Source organism: Dendrobates tinctorius, unplaced genomic scaffold (genome assembly GCF_039654945.1).
Source record: "Dendrobates tinctorius isolate UK_male_01 unplaced genomic scaffold, ASM3965494v1 ptg000046l, whole genome shotgun sequence".
Taxonomy (NCBI): Eukaryota; Metazoa; Chordata; class Amphibia; order Anura; family Dendrobatidae; genus Dendrobates; species Dendrobates tinctorius.
In genome coordinates, this window is record NW_027361714.1 from 74,393,369 (window position 1) to 74,413,605 (window position 20,237).

The 20,237-nt window shown below is 43.8% G+C and overlaps 1 protein-coding gene across 1 annotated transcript in view; it reads right to left on the reverse strand.

Moving 5' to 3' along the window:
- Positions 1–1,890: 1,890 nt before the first annotated feature.
- The window catches only part of SLC16A10 (solute carrier family 16 member 10), a 145,181-nt gene continuing 126,834 nt past the window's right edge, over positions 1,891–20,237 (reverse strand). The window contains exons 5-6 of the mRNA XM_073576003.1: positions 5,735–5,963; positions 1,891–5,481 (exon numbers count right to left, since the gene is read on the reverse strand). Coding sequence (XP_073432104.1) covers positions 5,246–5,481; positions 5,735–5,963 — 465 coding nt within the window. The 3' untranslated portion in view covers positions 1,891–5,245. The remainder of the gene's footprint in view (positions 5,482–5,734; positions 5,964–20,237) is intronic.

Sequence of the window (20,237 nt, forward strand, 5' to 3'; positions counted from 1 at the left end):
TTGACGAACTTTGACTGTGAATGTTGCAAGAGAGAAACCAGTATAAATATGTAAAAATGTCTGGACTAATTTTGCACACATACTATGACATCACTGAAAGCACTGTGTGTCATGAATGTATGTCCACAGGGTTATCTAGATTGTTTTGGAACATTTTCAGTACTAGTAATTTGTACTAGACTGGAGGATTTTTTCTAGGCATGAGGAAAAAAATCACAGCATGCTGCAATTTCACTTCAAAATCGTAGTGTGAGAAGAAAAATCGCTTGCAATACAAACCATCAACATGGCATCTGATTTTTACAGATACATTACAATGCTGTAGCTTAGAAAACTTGAATGGTCCTGTAAAAGATTAATAGCTGCCAAATTAAAAAAGCGGATTACATACAGACTGCACACGGATGACAAGTAAGAAAAAAATCGTCTCACTCTCCTGAATGAGAATGGGACAAATTATTTATACGCAAGTGTGAGCAAGCCCTAAGCTGCAATATCGCCATGTGCAACCACTAGTAATCCGAAATATATTTGTATGTCCATTTTTTATTCTACCAGAATGAGCTGCACAAGTAATTAAAAACTATTTTCCCTACCTGTATGTATCTGAACATGTGCATGAAACTGACATCTGTTATGGTCTATTGCCTCATAAGATGCTGGTTACAAAGTCAGCCACGTTTACGGAAAGGACTATAGATAAGACAACCTGGTGATGTGAGAAAGTAGAAAGTTCCAGGTCACCAGTGATTGCATTGCACTGTCTTCAGGAGCACGGACCCACTGTGTCCAAGCGTTTAACCATCCAGAGAAAAGAGAAATGTCCAGCTCAACTGATTCCGTAAAGATCAAATTTTATTCACACGAATTGTTACATAGGAGGATAAAAACTTCAGTGCAGTAAATGACAGAAGCTGATATCTACGCATTTCTGGAGACTAGGCTCCCTTAATTATGATATCATGATTAAGAGAGCCTAGTCTCCAGAAATGCGTAGATATCAGCTTCTGTCATTTACTGCACTGAAGATTTTATCCTCCCATGTAACAATTTGGGTGAATAAAATTTGATCTTCACGGAATCAGTTGAGTTGGACATTTCTCTCACCCTTGTGATGTACATACCTTCCACTAGATTAGGGAAGTAATTGTATTTTTCCTATTATTTTGGGTCTTCTGCCCAGTCTAAAAAACTATTGATATTCAAGGTCTGATTCAATAGTGAAGCTGCCTGCACAGAAGTCATCATGACTCCCCTTGGTTCCAGTGCTTCAAGGTCTCTGCTAGGTGTCTGAAGGCAATGGAATACCTTTAATACTGTCCATTAAGCCCCCCCATACACATTAGACGGCTGTTGGTAGAACAATGGTTCAGCCGATTGTTCGTCAGGCAGCTATGTCTACTGTCTCGCTCATAACACAGGAGTGCTCACTCAGTCGATCAATCTTGTGTTCACTATGGAAGAGCAACTGTCAGACATGACTGGCAGCGGCTTATCTCAGGGAGAACAAAAGGATCGGCCCTCTGAAATAGGACATGCCGGATCCTTAACTCCTCTGACAATCATCAGTCTAAGAATTTCAAAGGCAAATCCTTTTGTTCGGCGTAGAGACAAGATGCTGATAGAAGAGTCTAGCAGCAGCTCTCTCATAGACGTCGTAATAATGCTTGTCCGAGACTAATGTTACTGTATACGGAGGAGCCGAGGGAGATAGTTGTTTGGCTGACAGCTATGTAATGTGTGTTGTCAGCCTAACAGTCAGTGTACCAGTATACTTACCACCGCATGACAAGGACAGACTGGCATCATCTTCTCCACACAGGCATCTGAAGTTTTCTTTCAATGTTTGTAAAGATTTTAAAAAGGAAACAAATTCATACACCAAGCATCTTAAAAAAATTACAGAACTTTTATTTATGCAATGAATGTACTTTATCAACTACTACTGGAATACGCCTTTAACTTTGCAGACACTTCGTATTCACGAGCAGCAGCTAATTTAGTAACCTGGAGCAGTAAGCTAGTCAATGGAGGTTTTGTAAGCCAGTTATTAAAAGTACTCGTGACGCTGGATGACATTTAGGGAGTTATATATTTATTCACACTCTATTTATATCTGGGACTTGGCTGCAAACTGTATCTACCATCACGGAGGGGTGTACATTGATTTTATGCTACGTGCTAAGAAATAATAATAACGATCCTGCTTTACATATGATATTGATGAGCTGTTTTAAACCTCTAAAACCAAATATGTAATTCTTGGTAATACAGAAAAACATTCATTATGCTCTTCTGCATAATAATAGTTACCAATACATACTGACATCAAAACCAAATCAATCTAAACTCGTGTATCTAAAGTGGCTACAAATGGAGCTAAGGCAAACATGGATAGGTATCGCTTATTAGCTATGTTACCCTGTGGCACACTTCTTCCAGCACTTATTTCTGATTTATATTCCCTGTACTATGTAATTGTATAACATCACATAAGCTAAAGATAATGCAATATAGAAAGTTAAGCTGGTCAAGTTGCTACCTATAATAAATCTTTGGCATATATATTCCTTTCAAGTTACCACTAGAGGAATACTGCAGGCAAAACATGCTAAAGGGCTTTTCCGGATCTAATGTATTTATTTTTTTCCTGTGGGGCTAAGAACTAAGTTCTACCCACAGACAGCTCCTGCTGGTAATTCTGCTGCTTCACATCAAAAAAGCAGCTCTTCCTCTTCCGGGCTGCTCTTTTGACAAAAAACATGACTGTCGGTGTCATGCTAATTGACAGTTGACTTCCCGCAGATAGGCAGCGGGGAGCTAGCTGTTAATGAATATGATATTGGCTGTCATGCATAGTCAACAGAGCAGAGCGAAAGAAAAGTAGTTGCTCTGTCGACGTGGCATGGGCTCAAATAACAGAATCGCCGGCAAGAGTTGTCTGTGATCGCGCTGAGCCAGCAGAGATCGGTGGCAGGCAGCACAGGCTGGTAGTTAGCAACTAATTCTGCCTGTTAGTTCTTAGGTCCATACCAAAAAAATAAAATAGTCCCAGATAATCCCTTTAAGACAAGCGCAGGGCCTGAGGTGGGGTTCAGGACAGGCATTCGGCATACTAAAATGAATAAGTTTGCTCTTCATTGTATCTTTATCTTTATAAATCAAGCATTTGCATTATGATACATTGCATTCCTGAAGTAAACAGCTCTTCTTAAGCCCGTATGGTTCAAACATTGTTATTAAAATAGATGCCATACTCATAAGGCACATATTCATGAAGCATCCTTATACCTGGACAGCATGGACATCTGCGAATCTTTGGTTCATTCAAGGAGTTACTAACGGGTAGTTACCAGTAAAGAATGAAATCATAAAGTGCATAAAGTGTATGCGTAAAGTGCAAACACTGAGTTGCACATTGGTAATACAGAATACATATATATGTATATAACAATGGAAAAAAATATTACATATGCAATGGTAATCCTCCAAGTCATCTCAAATATTATGCATCATTAAAAAATGAGAGAGACAAAGATGCCGTCAGACTCTTGCTGCTTACCGGAATGTATAGTTAAAGGAGTAGTCAGATTAAAAAAAGCTACAGTATATCTGCAGGATGGTGATCCCTTGGTGATTGGTGTGGGTCCGACAGCTGGGACCCCAAAGATCAAAAGAAGAGAGCACTCTTATCCCCATTACAATTGACGCTGCACTGCACATGCTCGACTGCTGTTCAATTCAATTTCCATGGGACTGCCGAGTGCTGTGATTGGGTTTTTCCAGCTGCCCCATATAGAAAATGTATGGCGTGGCTTTTGAGCGTCTGTCCTGTTGCACCTGTTTGTAACAGCCATAAAAGTTCCCCATCAGGGATAAAAATTCCCAATTCTGCCAGTCGGTGCACATCCCAGCCATGGGACTCCCACTGATCAGCAAGTTATCACCTACACAGCGGATAGGCGATGACTTATTTTAACGTGGACAACCACCTTTAAAATATGCAATTCATCTTGGTATAATTCCTGGGATTTTGGTGGGAAAAATTCAATTGGCAAATTTCTTCCTATGCATCTCTTGGAGGTACCAATGCAGTTGGTGTAAGGAGTTTCCAGTTTCAGATTCCTCTTCCCAGGAAATAATATGCAAATGAACTCTCATCCAGAAGAATGAAAACTGTCTCTCTTAGTGCTACATATAGGCAACTAACCTGTAAGTCAATCAACAACCCTTTAAAAAACCTAGAAACACTGCACTCTGACTCATAGGGTGCCTCCAAGCCATGGACCCCGTGAAAATGTTTGCTCAACTCTAGTACTTACAGACAAAAAGTAAGAACTCGGTAGCCGCTGTGTAGTGGTTGGCCGATTTCTCAAGTCTTGTTGCAAGGTTCTTTACCAACTCAGACATTGACTCGTACATAGTAGCTACCTATAGGTAGCACTAGAGAGCCATTTGTCTTCTGGAGTAGATTAAAACAAAGTTGAGATAGCTAATCTGCAGAAATACATTAGTCTGGTTGTCTAAATAACATAAAAACAAAAGATTCACTATTCTTATGCACAAAAAATGTGTATAGCATATTGCAAACTTAAAAAAAAAAACATCAGTCATTTCAAGGAAAAGTATGCCCCTTTAACTAGCAGAAAATTGTCACAGTAAAAACAGCATATCTGAACACAGCCCAGTTCAGTCACACGTTTGGTTGTATGTTTATCTTTGACAGTTTTAGGTTATTTCTAAATCCTGAACAATTATGACCCTGCAGCAGAAATTTATGAATACCCAGTATTGATTGGAAAAAACCCTAACTCTAGTAGGTTGTAAAATAAAATGCATTGAAATTGATATACTGTGAAGGCTTCAAGTGCTATCACTCCAGCAATCTAATATGATTGGAGATCAGGACACGTTTGTGAATAGGAATCTAGTAAATAAAGTCACTAAGACTGAATGTCAGTAAAGCGGGCGCTAGAGAACAAAACCCCGCCTGCCTAGATCTGGAGATGTATTACTATTTTTCTGGCATTCATAAGGCTTCTCAATAGTTCTAGCATGATACCCACGCATGGGCACTGAGTTTCAATAGACAGGAATAAAGAATTCTGACTTGGAAGGCTTAGTCAAATACGCAAGTGCCCACCCTAGCATGATCATACAGCTTTGGTTTTGTAGCACCAGTTACAAAATTCAATCACTATTATTCAAAAGCCCTGTAAAACTTGTTTTTGTAAAATAATGGAAATTATATAACAGAGACATCTTCCTTTTTATAATCCTCAGCTGTGCCAGTTGTCAAGGCACTGGCGACGTCATCCATAATTTTCTCCCCAGACTCTTTAGCCAGTGCATTTTCCTTCGTCTTTAAAGTCCTTTCATGAACCCAAGGGATAAGACATAGGACAATTCCACCAAGGATAGGGGGGACACCCGCCAAATAAAATGCTACATCATAAGACCCAAGACTGTCACGCAAAAAACCTGCAGAAGACAGTAAATTGTCAGTCAACCAATATCAACATCAAATGTAGTTTCAAAAATGTCCATAACCATACAGCCGTTATACTATATGTCAACCATTGCAAATTTGATCTTCTACGTAGTGGTTTATTGACATTTTTGGGCAACATTCACAGTGTACATACAACCAATATCATTACATTTACTCAAAAAATAACTTAATGCAAAGGAATTATTTACCAGTAGGGTAATAAATGACAAAACATTCACATACCTGCAATAGGAGGCCCGACGGTCATAGGAATGGACATAAATCCTAGCAAAAATCCAATGGCTTGAGATACATTCTCTGGACCAACAAGCTCAAATGCAATGGGAGCCATAATACATATGAAGCAGCCATCAAACAGGCCCATGAAAAGACAGACAGCGATCAATCCTCCAAAATTGTAGCACAGCGGAATCATCATAGACATCAATCCAATGCAAAAAAAAGATATTGCCTGCAGGAAAAAAATCCAAACAAGTTACTGCTGGACAATGACTCTATTAAGAGCATCCGACATAAATTGATAAATGGGCAAAACCTGACAGTTTGTGTTTCATGATGTTCTACACCTATAACTGCATAATTTAGTTTTTCTCCCCACTAGATATTTTGAGATTAAAATCTATACAGTTTGCTGAATTTTCCCCAAAACTTCTATTTGCGTTGAACAAATTTTGAGAGGGAGAGACCAAATTAGGACTGAGAGTTTTAATATTGCCTTCACTCAGTCACAATGAGTGACTACGCAGCTACAGCACTAGCTTATATAGCACTTGAGTCGTTGGATTCACAGGCCGAAACCATCTAGATGGATTGAGCAGTGCACTCTGATCTTCTATCCCTACACTGTACAAGCATAATAAGGAGCGCTCCTTGTTCAGTCCCCATCTTTTTTACTGGCCCCCCTGATTGGCAGCACAAGACCATGTGATATAGTGTATTGTGGCCATCAAAGGGGCAAAATTTGGACTCTGTTTTCTAGGGCATTTGTACAAAGAATGAATATTTTTTAGTGGGTGATTTTACTATCTAGAGTGTACTAAGGAGGCATTACTATGTAAAGGGCACAGTGGTCGCATTACTATGTGGGGCAGTAAGAGGAGCACTGTTTTTGTATCTCACAGCAGGTGCAGTAATAGGGACACATACGTCAGCAGCGGCTATGTATTGGGGTATCAGTAGGATGAGGCGTGTGCGCAAGCTGGGAATAGATGGGGATGGCAATGCGAGAAGTTAATTGTGTCTTTGTTGTAATCTCTCCAGATGAATCGTGGCTGGAATAAGTTGTCATGTTGGTCTGGGCCAGATGAAAAAGATGGGAAAAATTAATGACTCCATCAGAAAAACTGTCAGCTAAAAGTAACTATACATAACTGTATTGTAATCACTTGTATGTTCTGCATGACTGGTATCTATCACTATATGTCACCATATGGCGACATCATATCAGTGTGGAGATTTATATTCAGGTACAGCATAGTCATGTGCTGAGGTTCACCTATACCCACTATTAGAATGCATTACCATAGTTTCTTGAAGTCGGTGGCCGTGCAAGTCAACCCGAGCCAGTCTTGGAAATTACCAGATCTAGGAACTCTATGGAATCATCAGAATAAGTGAAAGTGAACCCGAAGCTCCATGGGTTCTTATTACAATTGTCCACAAACACTTGGGCTTTATCTTTTTTCCCCATCCAACTGAAAAAAAGATCATCTATAAATCTCTTTTAAAATAGGATGTGGCCCATTGGCAGGAAGGACTGTCCAATTAAGGACTCCAAGCGCTCCATGAATAGATTGGCATAAAAAATATTAGAATACATACTGGGCAAATTCCAAGATCGGTTTCAGAGACTGATGTACAGGGAGGTCTTTTGGATAGTGTTGAGCATTCCGATACTGCAATATCGGGTATCGGCCAATATTCGCGGTATCGGAATTCCGATACTGATTTCCGATACTTTTAGTTTATCGAATACCGGAATCGGAAGTTCCCATAATGCAATAAGCCAGTTTGATTTTATTCAGCCAATGAGGATCCTAAGAAGTGTGGGTGTGGCGCCCCTGAGGCTCAGTCGCCACAGATGTACTGCACCTCCTCCTGAGGTGTGGTACCCCACCATCCAGGTAAGTTGGAGGCTCCTGACCACGCTCCAACACCTGCATCCCACACAACACAGTAGTTTAGCAAAGCCACATTGCGGCTCCCTGCTTGGAGTGTAGCAGAGCACCTTTGGTGGCTCCCTGTTTGGAACACTAAACGTGATGGGAGGCGGGTGGAGTTAGAATACATAAAAGAGTGGGAAGGTTTAGAATTTCAGTTAGTTAGTCAGTCGGAGACAGACACTCAGAGAGGAGTGAGGAAAGAAGATCCCTGGAAGAGGGATGGAGAAAGGAGGTGCTGCAGCAGATCTCAGTGACCTGGGTCTGCTGGCACGGGAAAGGAAAGAAGGAGAAAGACATTGAACCGAAACCTGATCTTCCATAAGAAGGAAAGACTAGTACGGAATGTAGGAGTTAAAGGGAACAGAGGATGTGGGTTAGAGGAAGAACCCTGCCTAGAAGTTCTAAGCGCAAGGCCGGGGCCCGGTCCCCGAGGTTGTATGGACACTAATGGTTCTACAGCAGACACCGGTGGAGTAGTGGGCTGTAAATGCACTACTCCCATCTAAGACTTGGGGGCACAACAGCAACATTGATAGTGAGCCGGGACTCAGGAGTAAGGAGTCCCCGAAGCAGGCTACAGCTGTCTGCCATACAAGTAGAGTTCTTGGGAACATCTGTCAGGAGGCACTCCAGTGTAACTCAATACTAGGAGTGCTTCACACTTAAAGGCGCTATAAGAGGAGACATTCAGAAAGGCACATGTTGGCGGAGTGTTGGAAGGGAGCATTCCATCTGACCTGGAGGTTGATTGAGTCCCTGACCCAGAGGACACAGCACGGAGGCAGGCACCTGTGTGTACTACGGACTGTGAGTAAAGCTTTGGAACTACAAGCCCTGGTGTCCTCAATTCATTCTTGTGCCAACGCACCCAGCACCGCTACATCTGGGTACCAGCTCCTACACCGCCTGCGCCTCTACTCTACCCCAACATCTACACTGCCCTGGGGCTACAGCTCCACCTGTGGGGAGCTTCACCATCTTGGCTGCAACACACCACCAGCCCCAGAGGATCTGCATGCAGCGTCGGCCTAACATCTCACTTGCCGAACACCACAGGTGGCGTCACGAACTATTCCATTAACTACATTCCACCATTCAATCTCCCCTTTTTACATTGGGCGCCCAGGGCCATGGACCGGGTCACCGCTGCTGTGACACATCCCGCTGACACCGGCCCGGTACCGAGTACCCCACAGCCCTGGGAGGGCGACCCATGGGCACATCCTGTTAGAGCATGTTAGGCATGTAACTACTGGCATGGCTGTGATTGGCTGCTGAAATGATGTCATGATGCACTATAAAAGCCGCCGCCGCCATTTTGGGTTCACTCTGCTGTGAATTCAGTTAGGGATAGGACGCTGCTGTTCTGAGGGACAGTGTGACCTAACGATTTGCTATATTGTGCTTTACTCAGGCTACTTTATCAACCGTTGTAGCTTTCTTTTGCCTTGCAGCGCTGTTCACGGCTGACTGCGAGGTCTCTGTGTGTGAGTGCAGCTCACGCTATAGTGTGTTCTGCAGCCAACTCCGGTTGTAGTCCACTCAGTGTGCGTCACTGCCTCATATATTGTCCTTTTTTGCATTAGTGCTGCTCATTTTTCCAGATTTCTCCTATTAGGGTGGTTCCATCCGTATCCAGCTAGAATATTTGCAAACACTATAGAGGAGTAGATAGAGGAGCCTTTCTGCTGGCTTGTGCCCTGCAGCCCCAGCCAGATTATAGAATCATAGAATCATAGAATCGTAGAGTTGGAAGGGACCTCCTGGGCCATCTGGTCCAACCCCCTGCTCAAAGCAGGATTCGCTAAATCATCCCAGTCAGATGTCTGTCCAGCCTCTGTTTGAAGACTTCCATTGAAGGAGAACTCACCACTTCTCGTGGCAGCCTGTTCCACTCATTGATCACTCTAACTGTCAAAAAGTTTTTTCTAATATCTAATCTGTGTCTCTTCCCATTCAGTTTCATCCCATTGCTTCTAGTCTTTCCTTGTGCAAATGAGAATAAAGTTGATCCTTCTACAATGTGACAGCCCTTTAGATATTTGTAGACAGCTGTTAAGTCTCCTCTCAGTCTTCTCTTTTGCAAACTAAACATTCCCAAATCCTGCAACCTTTCCTCATAAGACAGGGTTTGCAGACCGGTCACCATTCTGGTCGCTCTTTTCTGAACTTGCTCCAGTTTGTTGATGTCTTTTTTAAAATGTGGTGCCCAAAACTGGACACAATATTCCAGATGAGGTCTGACCAAAGAGGAGTAGAGGGAAATAATGACTTCACGTGATCTAGACTGTATGCTTCTGTTAATACATCCTAGAATTGCATTTGCCTTTTTTGCTGCTGCATCACACTGTTGACTCATATTCAGTCTGTGATCTATTAGTATACCCAAGTCTTTTTCACATGTGCTGTCACTTAGCCCTATTCCTCCCATTCTATATATGCTTTTTTCATTTTTATTGCCCAGATGTAGTACTTTGCATTTCTCCCTGTTAAAAACCATTCTGTTAGTTGCTGCCCACTTCTCCAGTTTATTTAAATCTTTTTGAATCCTCTCTCTCTCTTCTCTAGTATTAGCTATCCCTCCTAGCTTTGTGTCATCAGCAAATTTAATCAGTTTACCCTCAATTCCTTCATCTAAATCGTTGATAAAGATGTTGAACAATACAGGGCCCAGGACAAAGCCCTGTGGTACCCCACTTGAGACATTCTTCCAACTGGATGTGCAGCCATTTACGACCACTCTTTGGGTCCGATCACTAAGCCAGTTATGAATCTACCTAACAGTTGACTTGTCCATTCCATACTTAGTCATTTTTTCAATAAGGATTGTATGAGAGACTTTGTCAAATGCTTTGCTGAAGTCAAGATATACTATATCTACAGCATTTCCTTGATCCACCCAATCAGTGATACCGTCATAGAAGGAAATTAAGTTAGTCTGACATGACTTATTAGTTAGAAACCCATGCTGACTCTGTTTAATCACTTCATTCTCATCCAGGTATTGACATACATGTTGTTTAATAATTTGTTCAAAGATCTTTCCTGGTATAGAAGTCAGACTCACCGGCCTATAGTTGCCTGGGTCCACCTTCTTCCCCTTTTTGAAGATAGGAACAACATTTGCTCTTCTCCAGTCTTCTGGCACTTCTCCTGTTCTCCAAGAATTTTCAAAGATTATGGAGAGGGGTTCAAAAATTTCTTCTGCTATCTCCTTCAGTACTCTGGGGTGTAATTCATCTGGACCTGGAGACTTGAATTCATTTAGGTTAGCTAAGTGTTTCCTCACTATCTTTCTGTTTATAGATATCCTGGATTCTTCTATTCCCTTAATAGGACAGTGAATAACAGTTGATGTTGCATTTCCTTTCTGAGAGAAAACAGATGCAAAATAGGAATTTAAAAGTTCAGCCTTCTCAACATCCTGTCTTACCATTTCATCATTTTCATCCTGTAAAAATCCTATAGCATCTTTGACTTTTCTTTTACTTTTGACATATCCCCAAAATCCTTTATTATTGCTTTTGACATCTCTTGCAAGCCTCAGTTCATTTTCAGCTTTAGATAATCTGATTTGTGCCCTGCAGGTTCTGCAGACAGCATTATATTCTTCTTTAGATATGCCTCCCTCTTTCCATTTTATAAACATTTTTTTCTTCCTTTTTAGCATGTGCTTAAGTTCTGTGTTCATCCATCCCGGTTTCCTTAAATGCTTCCTATTCTTCCCTCTTTTCGGAATTGTTAACAACTGTGCTTTGAGAATTTCATTTTTCAAGATTTCCCATCCTTCCTGGACATTTTTGTCTTTAAGGATATCCAGCCATTGGATCCCTCCAATTCTCTTTCTGAATCCCTTAAAATCTGCCTTTCTGAAATCTAACCTTGACGTCTGAGTCTTCACAGGTCTTCCACCTCTAGTAATCCAAAATTCTAAAATAACATGGTCGCTACCTCCTAGGGTCCCAGCCACTTTTACCTCCTCAACCATTTCCTCCCTGTTTATAAGGATTAGATCCAAGGTAGCAGTTCCCCTTGTTTTCTCCCTTACCTTTTGGAAGATAAAGTTGTCAGCAAGAGAGGATAAGAATTTCCTTGACCTGTTAGTTTTGCCTGAGAGAGATTCCCAACAAATGTCTGGATAGTTGAAATCTCCCATGACAACTATGTCATATTTTTTGGAGAACTTGGCCATCTGATGCATAAAGAGTTCATCTATATCTTCGGCTTGCACAGGCGGCCTGTAGTAAATGCCTACAATGGTGTCCTTTCCATTGTTCTGTCCTTGTATTCTTACCCAAACAGTTTCCACAGAACTCCCAGTCTCTGAAGCTTCAATCTCTGTGCAGATATACGCGTTTCGAACATACAATGCGACACCCCCTCCTCGTTTATCAAGTCTGTTTCTTGCAAATAAGTTGTATCCTTCTAGTCTTGTATTCCAATCATGTGTATTGTCCCACCAAGTTTCAGTGATTCCAATTACATCATATTTCTGTTCCTGTGTTAGTAGTTCCAATTCTCCTTGTTTGTTGCCCATGCTTTGTGCATTAGTATAGAAACATTTTAGTTTGTGATTGGTTTCTCTTTCTCCAATATTTTTATTAATTAGATTCTTTCGTCTTTGTTCTTCCTTTCCACTTCTAATAGCAGAGTTCTCAATAGCATTTGTCAGGTGTATGGCTTTTTCTGGTCTTTTGCTGGTCTTTAGATTAGTATTAGCCTATTTTTTGGAGCCTCATCTATTGCATTGTAGTTTACCTTCTTGCATTGTAATAGCTACAAAAAGTTTGTGATACTATTGGTTTTACATCTTTGGGCACATCCAGTGTCTTTTGGTGAAAAAAAAAAGTTAATAAAGTTCACCAAACACTCCACTTTACAGTTGTGTAGGCCACATTAGCTCATATTAAAGTCTAGTCCACACTTTATAAAATTAGTGTTTCTTATACCTGTTAGCAGCTGTTCAGGAATAAGCACACTAAGCCCTTAGTACTTTTCTGCCTATCTTTATCAGTCTACCAAGATGAAGAAGGCAGGGAGTAAGGCACGTGGTCGTGGACTTTCTGCAGGGAGAGGACGTGGGGATTCTGTGCCTGCTGCGGGCACCAGTGACTCAGCATCCCCCAGTTTTCCCAGGGAACAGTCCTTTATGCGTAGCTTTGTAGGAGCTCGCCATACCCCACTGCTGCGGGACGAACAAATTGAAGCCGTTGTCGGGTGGATGGCAGCTAACGCATCAACTTCAATTAGTTCCAGATCCTCTCAGGTCCAGAGCACTGAAAAGCACCCATCTGTCTCTTCACCCCAACTTGCCCAGGCAGTCAGAGAGCCCTGGACAGGAACCATCTGTACTTCTGTTCTCTGAATCTGTTGGCTTGGAAAGAGGGGGCCAGCCAAGCAGCTTTTGAGAATTTGAAGAAGAGGTAGCATGCAGTGATGCGCAACAGCTTTGCCTCTCTGAATCTGAAGAGGCAGGTGGGCCAGTGCCTATGGTCAGCACACCTCAGTACGCATCTGATGATGAGACTCAGGTGCCACTTTCTGGTGTGTACTGTGCTGTCGAGACTACCCAGGAGAAGCAGTCGTTTGAAGAGGGTAGTGTAGATGATGAGGTCCTTGACCCATCATGGCGTGTGGTACAGGAAGGTGGTGGGAGCAGCTCTGAGGAAGAGATTCCCCGAACGGCCAAAAAAGGAGGGAGAGGGAGGGGGCAGACTCGGTTGCCTGTAGCCTTCACTTCGGCACCCATTAGGAGCATGCCTCTTCCAAAACCCAAAACGGGCGCTCCCAAGACTTGCAGTGCCTGGTCCATTTTTGACACAGTTGCAGATGACATTTGCTTTGTCAAATGCAAGCTGTGTAATCAGAAAGTGAAAAGAGGGAAAAGTGTCAGCAACCTCAATACCACAAATATGTGGAAACATGTGCGGACCAAGCACGTGGTGGAGTTACAAAGACGCACTGAAGACCTAGGCCAACCTACAGCGCCACCTACCACCTCTTCAGCTCGTGTTGTAGCCTCTTCCTCCAGCTCACACACAGCTGGTTCAGATTCCTCACAGGATCGCCATGGAAGAACCTCTGGCACTGTTGTATAGAGACACAGTGTCATTCCACCCACAGCACCACATTTCCTGTCATCCTCACACTCCTAGGCCACTCTACAGCCATCGGTAGCACAGGCATGGGAGAAAAGGCGCCCATACTCGGCAAACCACCCCCGAGTACAGGCTCTGAATGCTGGCATTGCAAAACTACTGTCCCTTGAAATGCTCTCATTCAGGCTGGTGGAGACTGACACCTTCTGTAACTTCATGGCATTGGCAGTCCCACAATACAACGTGCCCAGCCGCTTTTATTTCAGCAGGCAAGCCGTCCCTGCCCTACAAAAGCAGGTGGAGGGAAAAATTAAACATGCACTACTAAACACCGTCAGTAGCAAGGTCCACCTGACCACCGATGCGTGGACCAGTAACCATGGACAGGGACGATATCTTTCCCTCACTGCCCTTTGGGTAAATGTTGTGGAGCCGGGTACAGATCTTGAGAGTGGCGCTGTACGTGTTCTGCCAACTCCAAAGATTGCAGGAATCCAGTCTGTACACATTGACTCCTCCTCATACTCCAGTTCCTCTGAATCAGCGCTGCAGGAGCCATCACAGTCTACCTCCACATGGACCCGTGAACACTTACCTGTTACGACCGATATGAGCACAGCCGTGGCCAAACGTCAACAGGCCGTATTGAAATTAATTTCTTTGGGGAATCGAAGCCACACAGCGCAGGAGCTCTGGAATGCCATCAAGCAGGAGAGCGACGTGTGGTTTGTGCCAGCGAATCTCCAGCCAGGCATGGTAGTGTGTGACAATGACCGAAATCTGGTGGCAGCTCTGGGCCTAGGCAACCTCACTCACATCCCATGTCTGGCATATGTGCTCAACCTGGTCGTGCAGAGTTTTTTGAGGAACTATCCGGATCTTGATGCACTGCTGCACAAGGTCCGCATAGAGTGCGCTCACTTGCGGCATTCCAGCATGGCAAGATCGCGCATTGCAGCTCTGCAGCACTGATTCCGCCTTCCGGAACATCGCATCATATGTGACCTACCCACCAGGTGGAATTCAACGTTACATATGTTGGAGAGGATGTGTGAGCAGCAGGCAGCAGTAATGGAGTACCAGCTGCATCAAGCGCAAACAAGTCGCACTGCGCGCCGTTCACACTTCACCACCACTGAGTGGGCCTCTATGAAGGACATCTGCCACGTTTTGCGTGCCTTCGATGATTCCACGCGGATGGCGAGTGCAGATGATGCACTAGTCAGCATGACTATCCCCCTTATCTGCCTGCTTGAAAAAACACTGCAAGCACTAAGGGAGGAGGTTGTGGAAGAGGTGGAGGATGAGGAGTCACAAATGCCATCTGCTTCTGGACAGTCTACGCAACGTGGTTCTTCACAAAGGCCTAGGCAGGGGACACTTCGTGAGGAGGATGAGGAGGAGTCAATGGAGGAGGAAGACATCTGTCTAGAAGAGGGAGGTACACAATGCTCTAGTAGTCAGTATGTAGAGCGAGGGTGGGGTGATGCAGAGCAGGCAGAGATGACGCCTCAAGCAGGGGACAGAGTTTCTTTGCCAGTTGGCAGTCTGCAGCACATGGCTGATTTCATGCTGCAGTGCCTGAGAAATGACCGCCGCATCGCCCACATTCTCAACACGGCTGATTATTGGGTGTACACCCTCCTAGATCCTCGCTACTGGGACAACTTACAACGCCTCATAACACCGTTGAACCGGGAGCGTAAAATGCGGGAGTACCAAGACACACTGGTGCATTCCATCATGTTCTCCATTCCACCCGAAAGCAGTGCTGCTAGTGCTTTACAAAGCAGCTCAGTGCGTTGAGGCAGTGGAGGAAGCTCTGCACAAAGAGGGAGCAGAAGCAGCAGTGCCTCAGCACAAGGCAAGACCAGTATGGCCCAAATGTGGCAAAGTTTTGTGTCCCCGCCACAAATGTCTACACCATCAAAGCCGGCTCCAGTCAGCTGGAGGCAACGTTTCCATCAGATGGTGACAGACTACATGTCTTGCCCTCTCAGTGTTCTCCCACACGGCTCTTCCCCCTTCAAGTTTTGGGTCTCTAAGCTGTATACATGGCCAGAGCTTAGCCAGTATGCATTGGAGGTGCTGGCTTGCCCTGCTGCTAGTGTATTATCGGAACGCGTCTTTAATGCCGCAGGTGTTGTACTAACAGACCGTCGCATGCGACTATGATCCGATAACGTTGACCGGCTTACTTTTCTGAAAATGAATAAGGCCTGGATCTCGCAGGAATTTGCCAGTCCTCTTCCAGATTAAATAATTGGTTGGCAACAGTATCCAGGTCTCCTGTTGTGCTCATGTTTCTACCACCTTAACTGTAATCCCTGGGCTCCAACACCGCCAGTTGCTGCTCATAAGTGCTGTCTGCACAGTCAACACATGCTCCAGTGTTTTTGGGGTTCAGTAACGTCAGCTGATCCCCTGCTGTGTGTCTGGCAATTTCTCCTGCTCTGTCAACATTCACACTAATACAGATATTAAACTTGCTCCAATTAGGCCTCTGCCTCCACTCTGTTTCTATTATTTACCCTGGGCTCCAACACCACCAGTTGCTGCTCAGAAGTGCCGTCTGCACAGTCAACACATGCTCCAGTGTTATTGGGGTTCAGTAACGTCAGCTGATCCCCTGCTGTGTGTCCGGCAATTTCTCCTGCTCTGTCCACATTCACACTACTACAGATATTAAACTTGCTCCAATTAGGCCTCTGCCTCCACTCTGTTTCTACTGTAATCCCTGGGCTCCAACACCGCCAGATGCTGCTCAGAAGTGTCTTTGGCATGGGTACTCCCTCCTGCTCAGCCTGGTTCCAGCATGCTAGCTGTTTCCGGGTAGTGTCAACGTCACTTTGCCTCCAATACGTTGTACTGTCGTGTTGCGGTCGGGTTAGCTGACTCTATGGTGCCTGCAGTTTAGGTGCTTCCTATGTGGGCCGCGGGATCTGGCAATGAAGGCTGGTTCCCTATTGCCAATAGGACAAGCTCCCCCTGTAGGACTGTGGGTTTCGGTAATTCCGGCCGGCTCGCGGCCTTGCAACTTCTTTTTTCATGTGTACCTTCTGCTGCCTATCTGAGTTCCAGTACCATTAGCTGGTTCTTTGGAAGTCAATCTTGAATATGTCCCCCTGGGTTCCAGTAACGTCAGCTGGTTCCAGGCAGAGCCTTTGGTTTAGGTGCCTCCTTCTCGGTATCCGAGTTCCACCAACGTCTGCTGGTCCTTGGTAGTGCTTTCTGGCACAGGTACCTCCTGCTTAGTAACCGGGTTCCAGTACCATCAGCTGGTCCTCGGTAGTTCCATTGGCTCTTGTACCTTCGGCTACCCATCCAGGTTCCAGTACCGTCAGCTGGTTCTCAGCAGTTCCTCAGCCTTCTTGTACCTTCTGCTACATTTCCAAGTTCAAGCTTTTTGAAATGGTTTTTGGTAATCACTCTGGATCTCCCTGATAACGACCCTAAAGACAACGACCCTGAAGACCACCCCGAAGAAGACAACGACCCCGAAAATGACGACCCTGGAGACGACGACCCTGAAGACCACCCCGAAGACCAAGAAGATGACCCTGCAGAGGATGATGAAGGAAAAAGTGTGGGAGAAGTAAAAAAGAAGGTGAAGAGCATGGAAGTAGTGAAACATAAATATCTGACAAAATATAAAAAAGCTTAACATAGTCAATATCTTTGTAACTCCGAACGTCTTAAAAAAAAATTAATTCCTGCTATTCCATTTGATTGGGCTAAACCTCTATGCCTTTAATGTCTCCTCCACCTCCCCCAATACATTCTACATTATTCTTAGTTGTTTTCCTTCATGTAGAATTAACCTACAAGGAAAGTAAGGGTTTATTTTCATTCCGATATTTGTGTCCCATTGACTTGCATTGGTTTCCGGTATCGGCGATATCCGATATTTTTGGGGTATCGGTCCGATCCAATCCGATCCGATATTTCCCGATATCGGAAAGTATCGCTCAACGCTACTTTTGGATTTTTTTACCTGCAACACTAACCCCTGAGAGTCTTAATAAAACTGTTGAATATTCATTGTAGTGTTAGGGTTAATATAACCTCTTTTTTGGATTACGGGGTGATTTGGAGTATTGTCAATGGGAGTCTAATATATCCTCCTCCATAATCCCTCATTTTAAGGTAAGGTTCAATATGAATAATCCATCCCTGTACATACAGTACTGATATAATTCTACATATAAGTAGAGATGTGGGTTTATTTACACATTTCTATCTGTAATTTTTGCCTGTAAATGGGTTGAAGAATTTTTTGTAACAGCAGACAAGTGATAACAACTTCCTCTAAAAATCCCTAACTATAGGTTTATATTTAATTTAATTATGAGGTATTTTGAATGTCATTGAACAAGTGAGTTGTGCTTATAGATACTTATGAGTTTGGGGTGCAATGTTGTTAGCTATTTTTATGCTATCTTTTTGTTGTAAATAAATGAACATTATATGAAGTATATACTATATATTTTTATGCATGAATTTCACATGCTTTTTAATATGCATGTAATTGTGACGTCATTACCAGCCGGTATAAAGGTCATATGTTTTTGTGTATGTATGTGCCTGAGGAAGACGACAGATGGTCCTTGAAATGTGTAGCCAATAAACAGCTTTCATTACCTGAATCTGGTTTGTCGGTGTGTTCTTCCTGTGCAGCACCTGGATGATACCGCTTTTTGTTCCCATTATGAAAAAGTTAGGACACCTCATCTAAAGATTTTTATAATGTAAACATACACTATGGGTACGTTCACACTGCCGAATATTCTCTCTTGTGCAGTAAGCTTGTTTTTTTCCCCTGTTTCTGTGAGCTAGGTTGGTAAGCTTAGTTGTGTTTCCATATTTGTGGAGTAAGTTTGGATCTGTTATTGGATCTATGTAGTAAGTTTTGCGCTTTTCCTGTATCTGTGCAGTAAATTCAGTTCTGTTTCTGTATCAATGTAGTAACCTTGGTTCGGTTCGCATATCTATGCAGTAAGCTCATTTCTGTTCCCACATCTATGTAGTAAGCCTGATTCTGTTCCCAAATCTATGTAGTAAGCTTAGTTCTTTTCCTGTATCTATGTAATAAGCTTGGTTCTGTCCCTGTATCTGTGTAGTTATCTCGGTTCTGTCCTCGTATCTTTGCAGTAAATTTAGTTTTGTTTCTGTATTTAAATTATAAGCTTGGTTCTGTTCCCTAATCTATGTAGTAACCTCGGTACAGCTCCTGTATCTATGTTGTGAGCTTGCTTCTTTTCTCAGATCTAAGTAGTAAACTTGTTTATGTTTCCGCACATCTATGCAGTAAGGGTACCGTTACATTTAGCGATGCACCAGGGATTCCGACCACGATATGACCCGGTCAGGATCGCTAGTGCATCGCTAAATGGTCGCTAGTGAGCTGCCAAACAGGCAGATCTCGCCAGCGACATAGCAGCGGTCGGCGGTTGTTACTTACCTGACAGACGCGGCGATGAAGACGTCCTCCCGCCCGCGTCCACGGACTTTCCCGCGCGATCAGCGATAACCAGCTGGGGAGCCGGTCGGAGGTAAGTATCACACATAGCGATATCGCTAGCAATATCGCTGCTGCGTCACAAAATCGGTGACGCTTTAGCGATAACGCTAGCGATCTCGCTGTGTGTAACGGGGGCTTAAGCTTAAGTCTTTTCCTTTATCTCTGCCTTAAGGGTGGTTGTGTTCCTGTTTCTATGTAATAAGCTTGGTTTGGTTCTCATTTCTATGTGGTAAGCTCATTTCTCTTCCCGTATCTACGTAGTTAGTGTCATGATCCAGTCCGGGGTTTGTTTCTGATTATTCTCTCCCCGGGATAGTCATGCGGGGGTTAATCTTCCTTGACTCATTTTGGTATCTGTCTGGCTATTTCAGTCCGCTGGTCCCTGCAAGCAGCGTCAATTATAGTTCCAGTCTCTGGCTTGAGCAGCTGACCCCGTTATACCCTGATTTGTCCTCTGCCCGTGTACCTAGATCCCGTTCCTGTTTTCCCTTTGACTTCGCTCGTCGTAGTACTTGCTCTGTCTTGTGACCTCTTGGTATTTGACTCGGCTTGTTCTCTGACCTGTGTTACTGTCTTCCGTCTCTGGCTTTCCTGCTCCCGACCGGCTCTAACTTCTTTGGCTTTTTTTTGACCATGTGCATTGCTGTGACCTCTATTGCTGACCCGGCTTTTCTGACTACTCTTCCGCCATCTAGTGGCTCCTGCCTGCTGCTCTGTGGTTTCACTGTGAGTGCACCTGTTTTCCTTAACCCGCACCCCCCTGGTGGAGGTTGTGTGCTACTGCGCTGCAGCAGGCATTACATTATAACTGACCATTTATTTAGAGGGGTTTATTCATTTTTTTCCCTGGCTATGGATCTGCGGCGCAATCTGGCTGACCAGATGTCCAGTTTGATGCAGATGATGCAGAAATTGTCAATGGAACATAGGGCCCTGGCCACGAC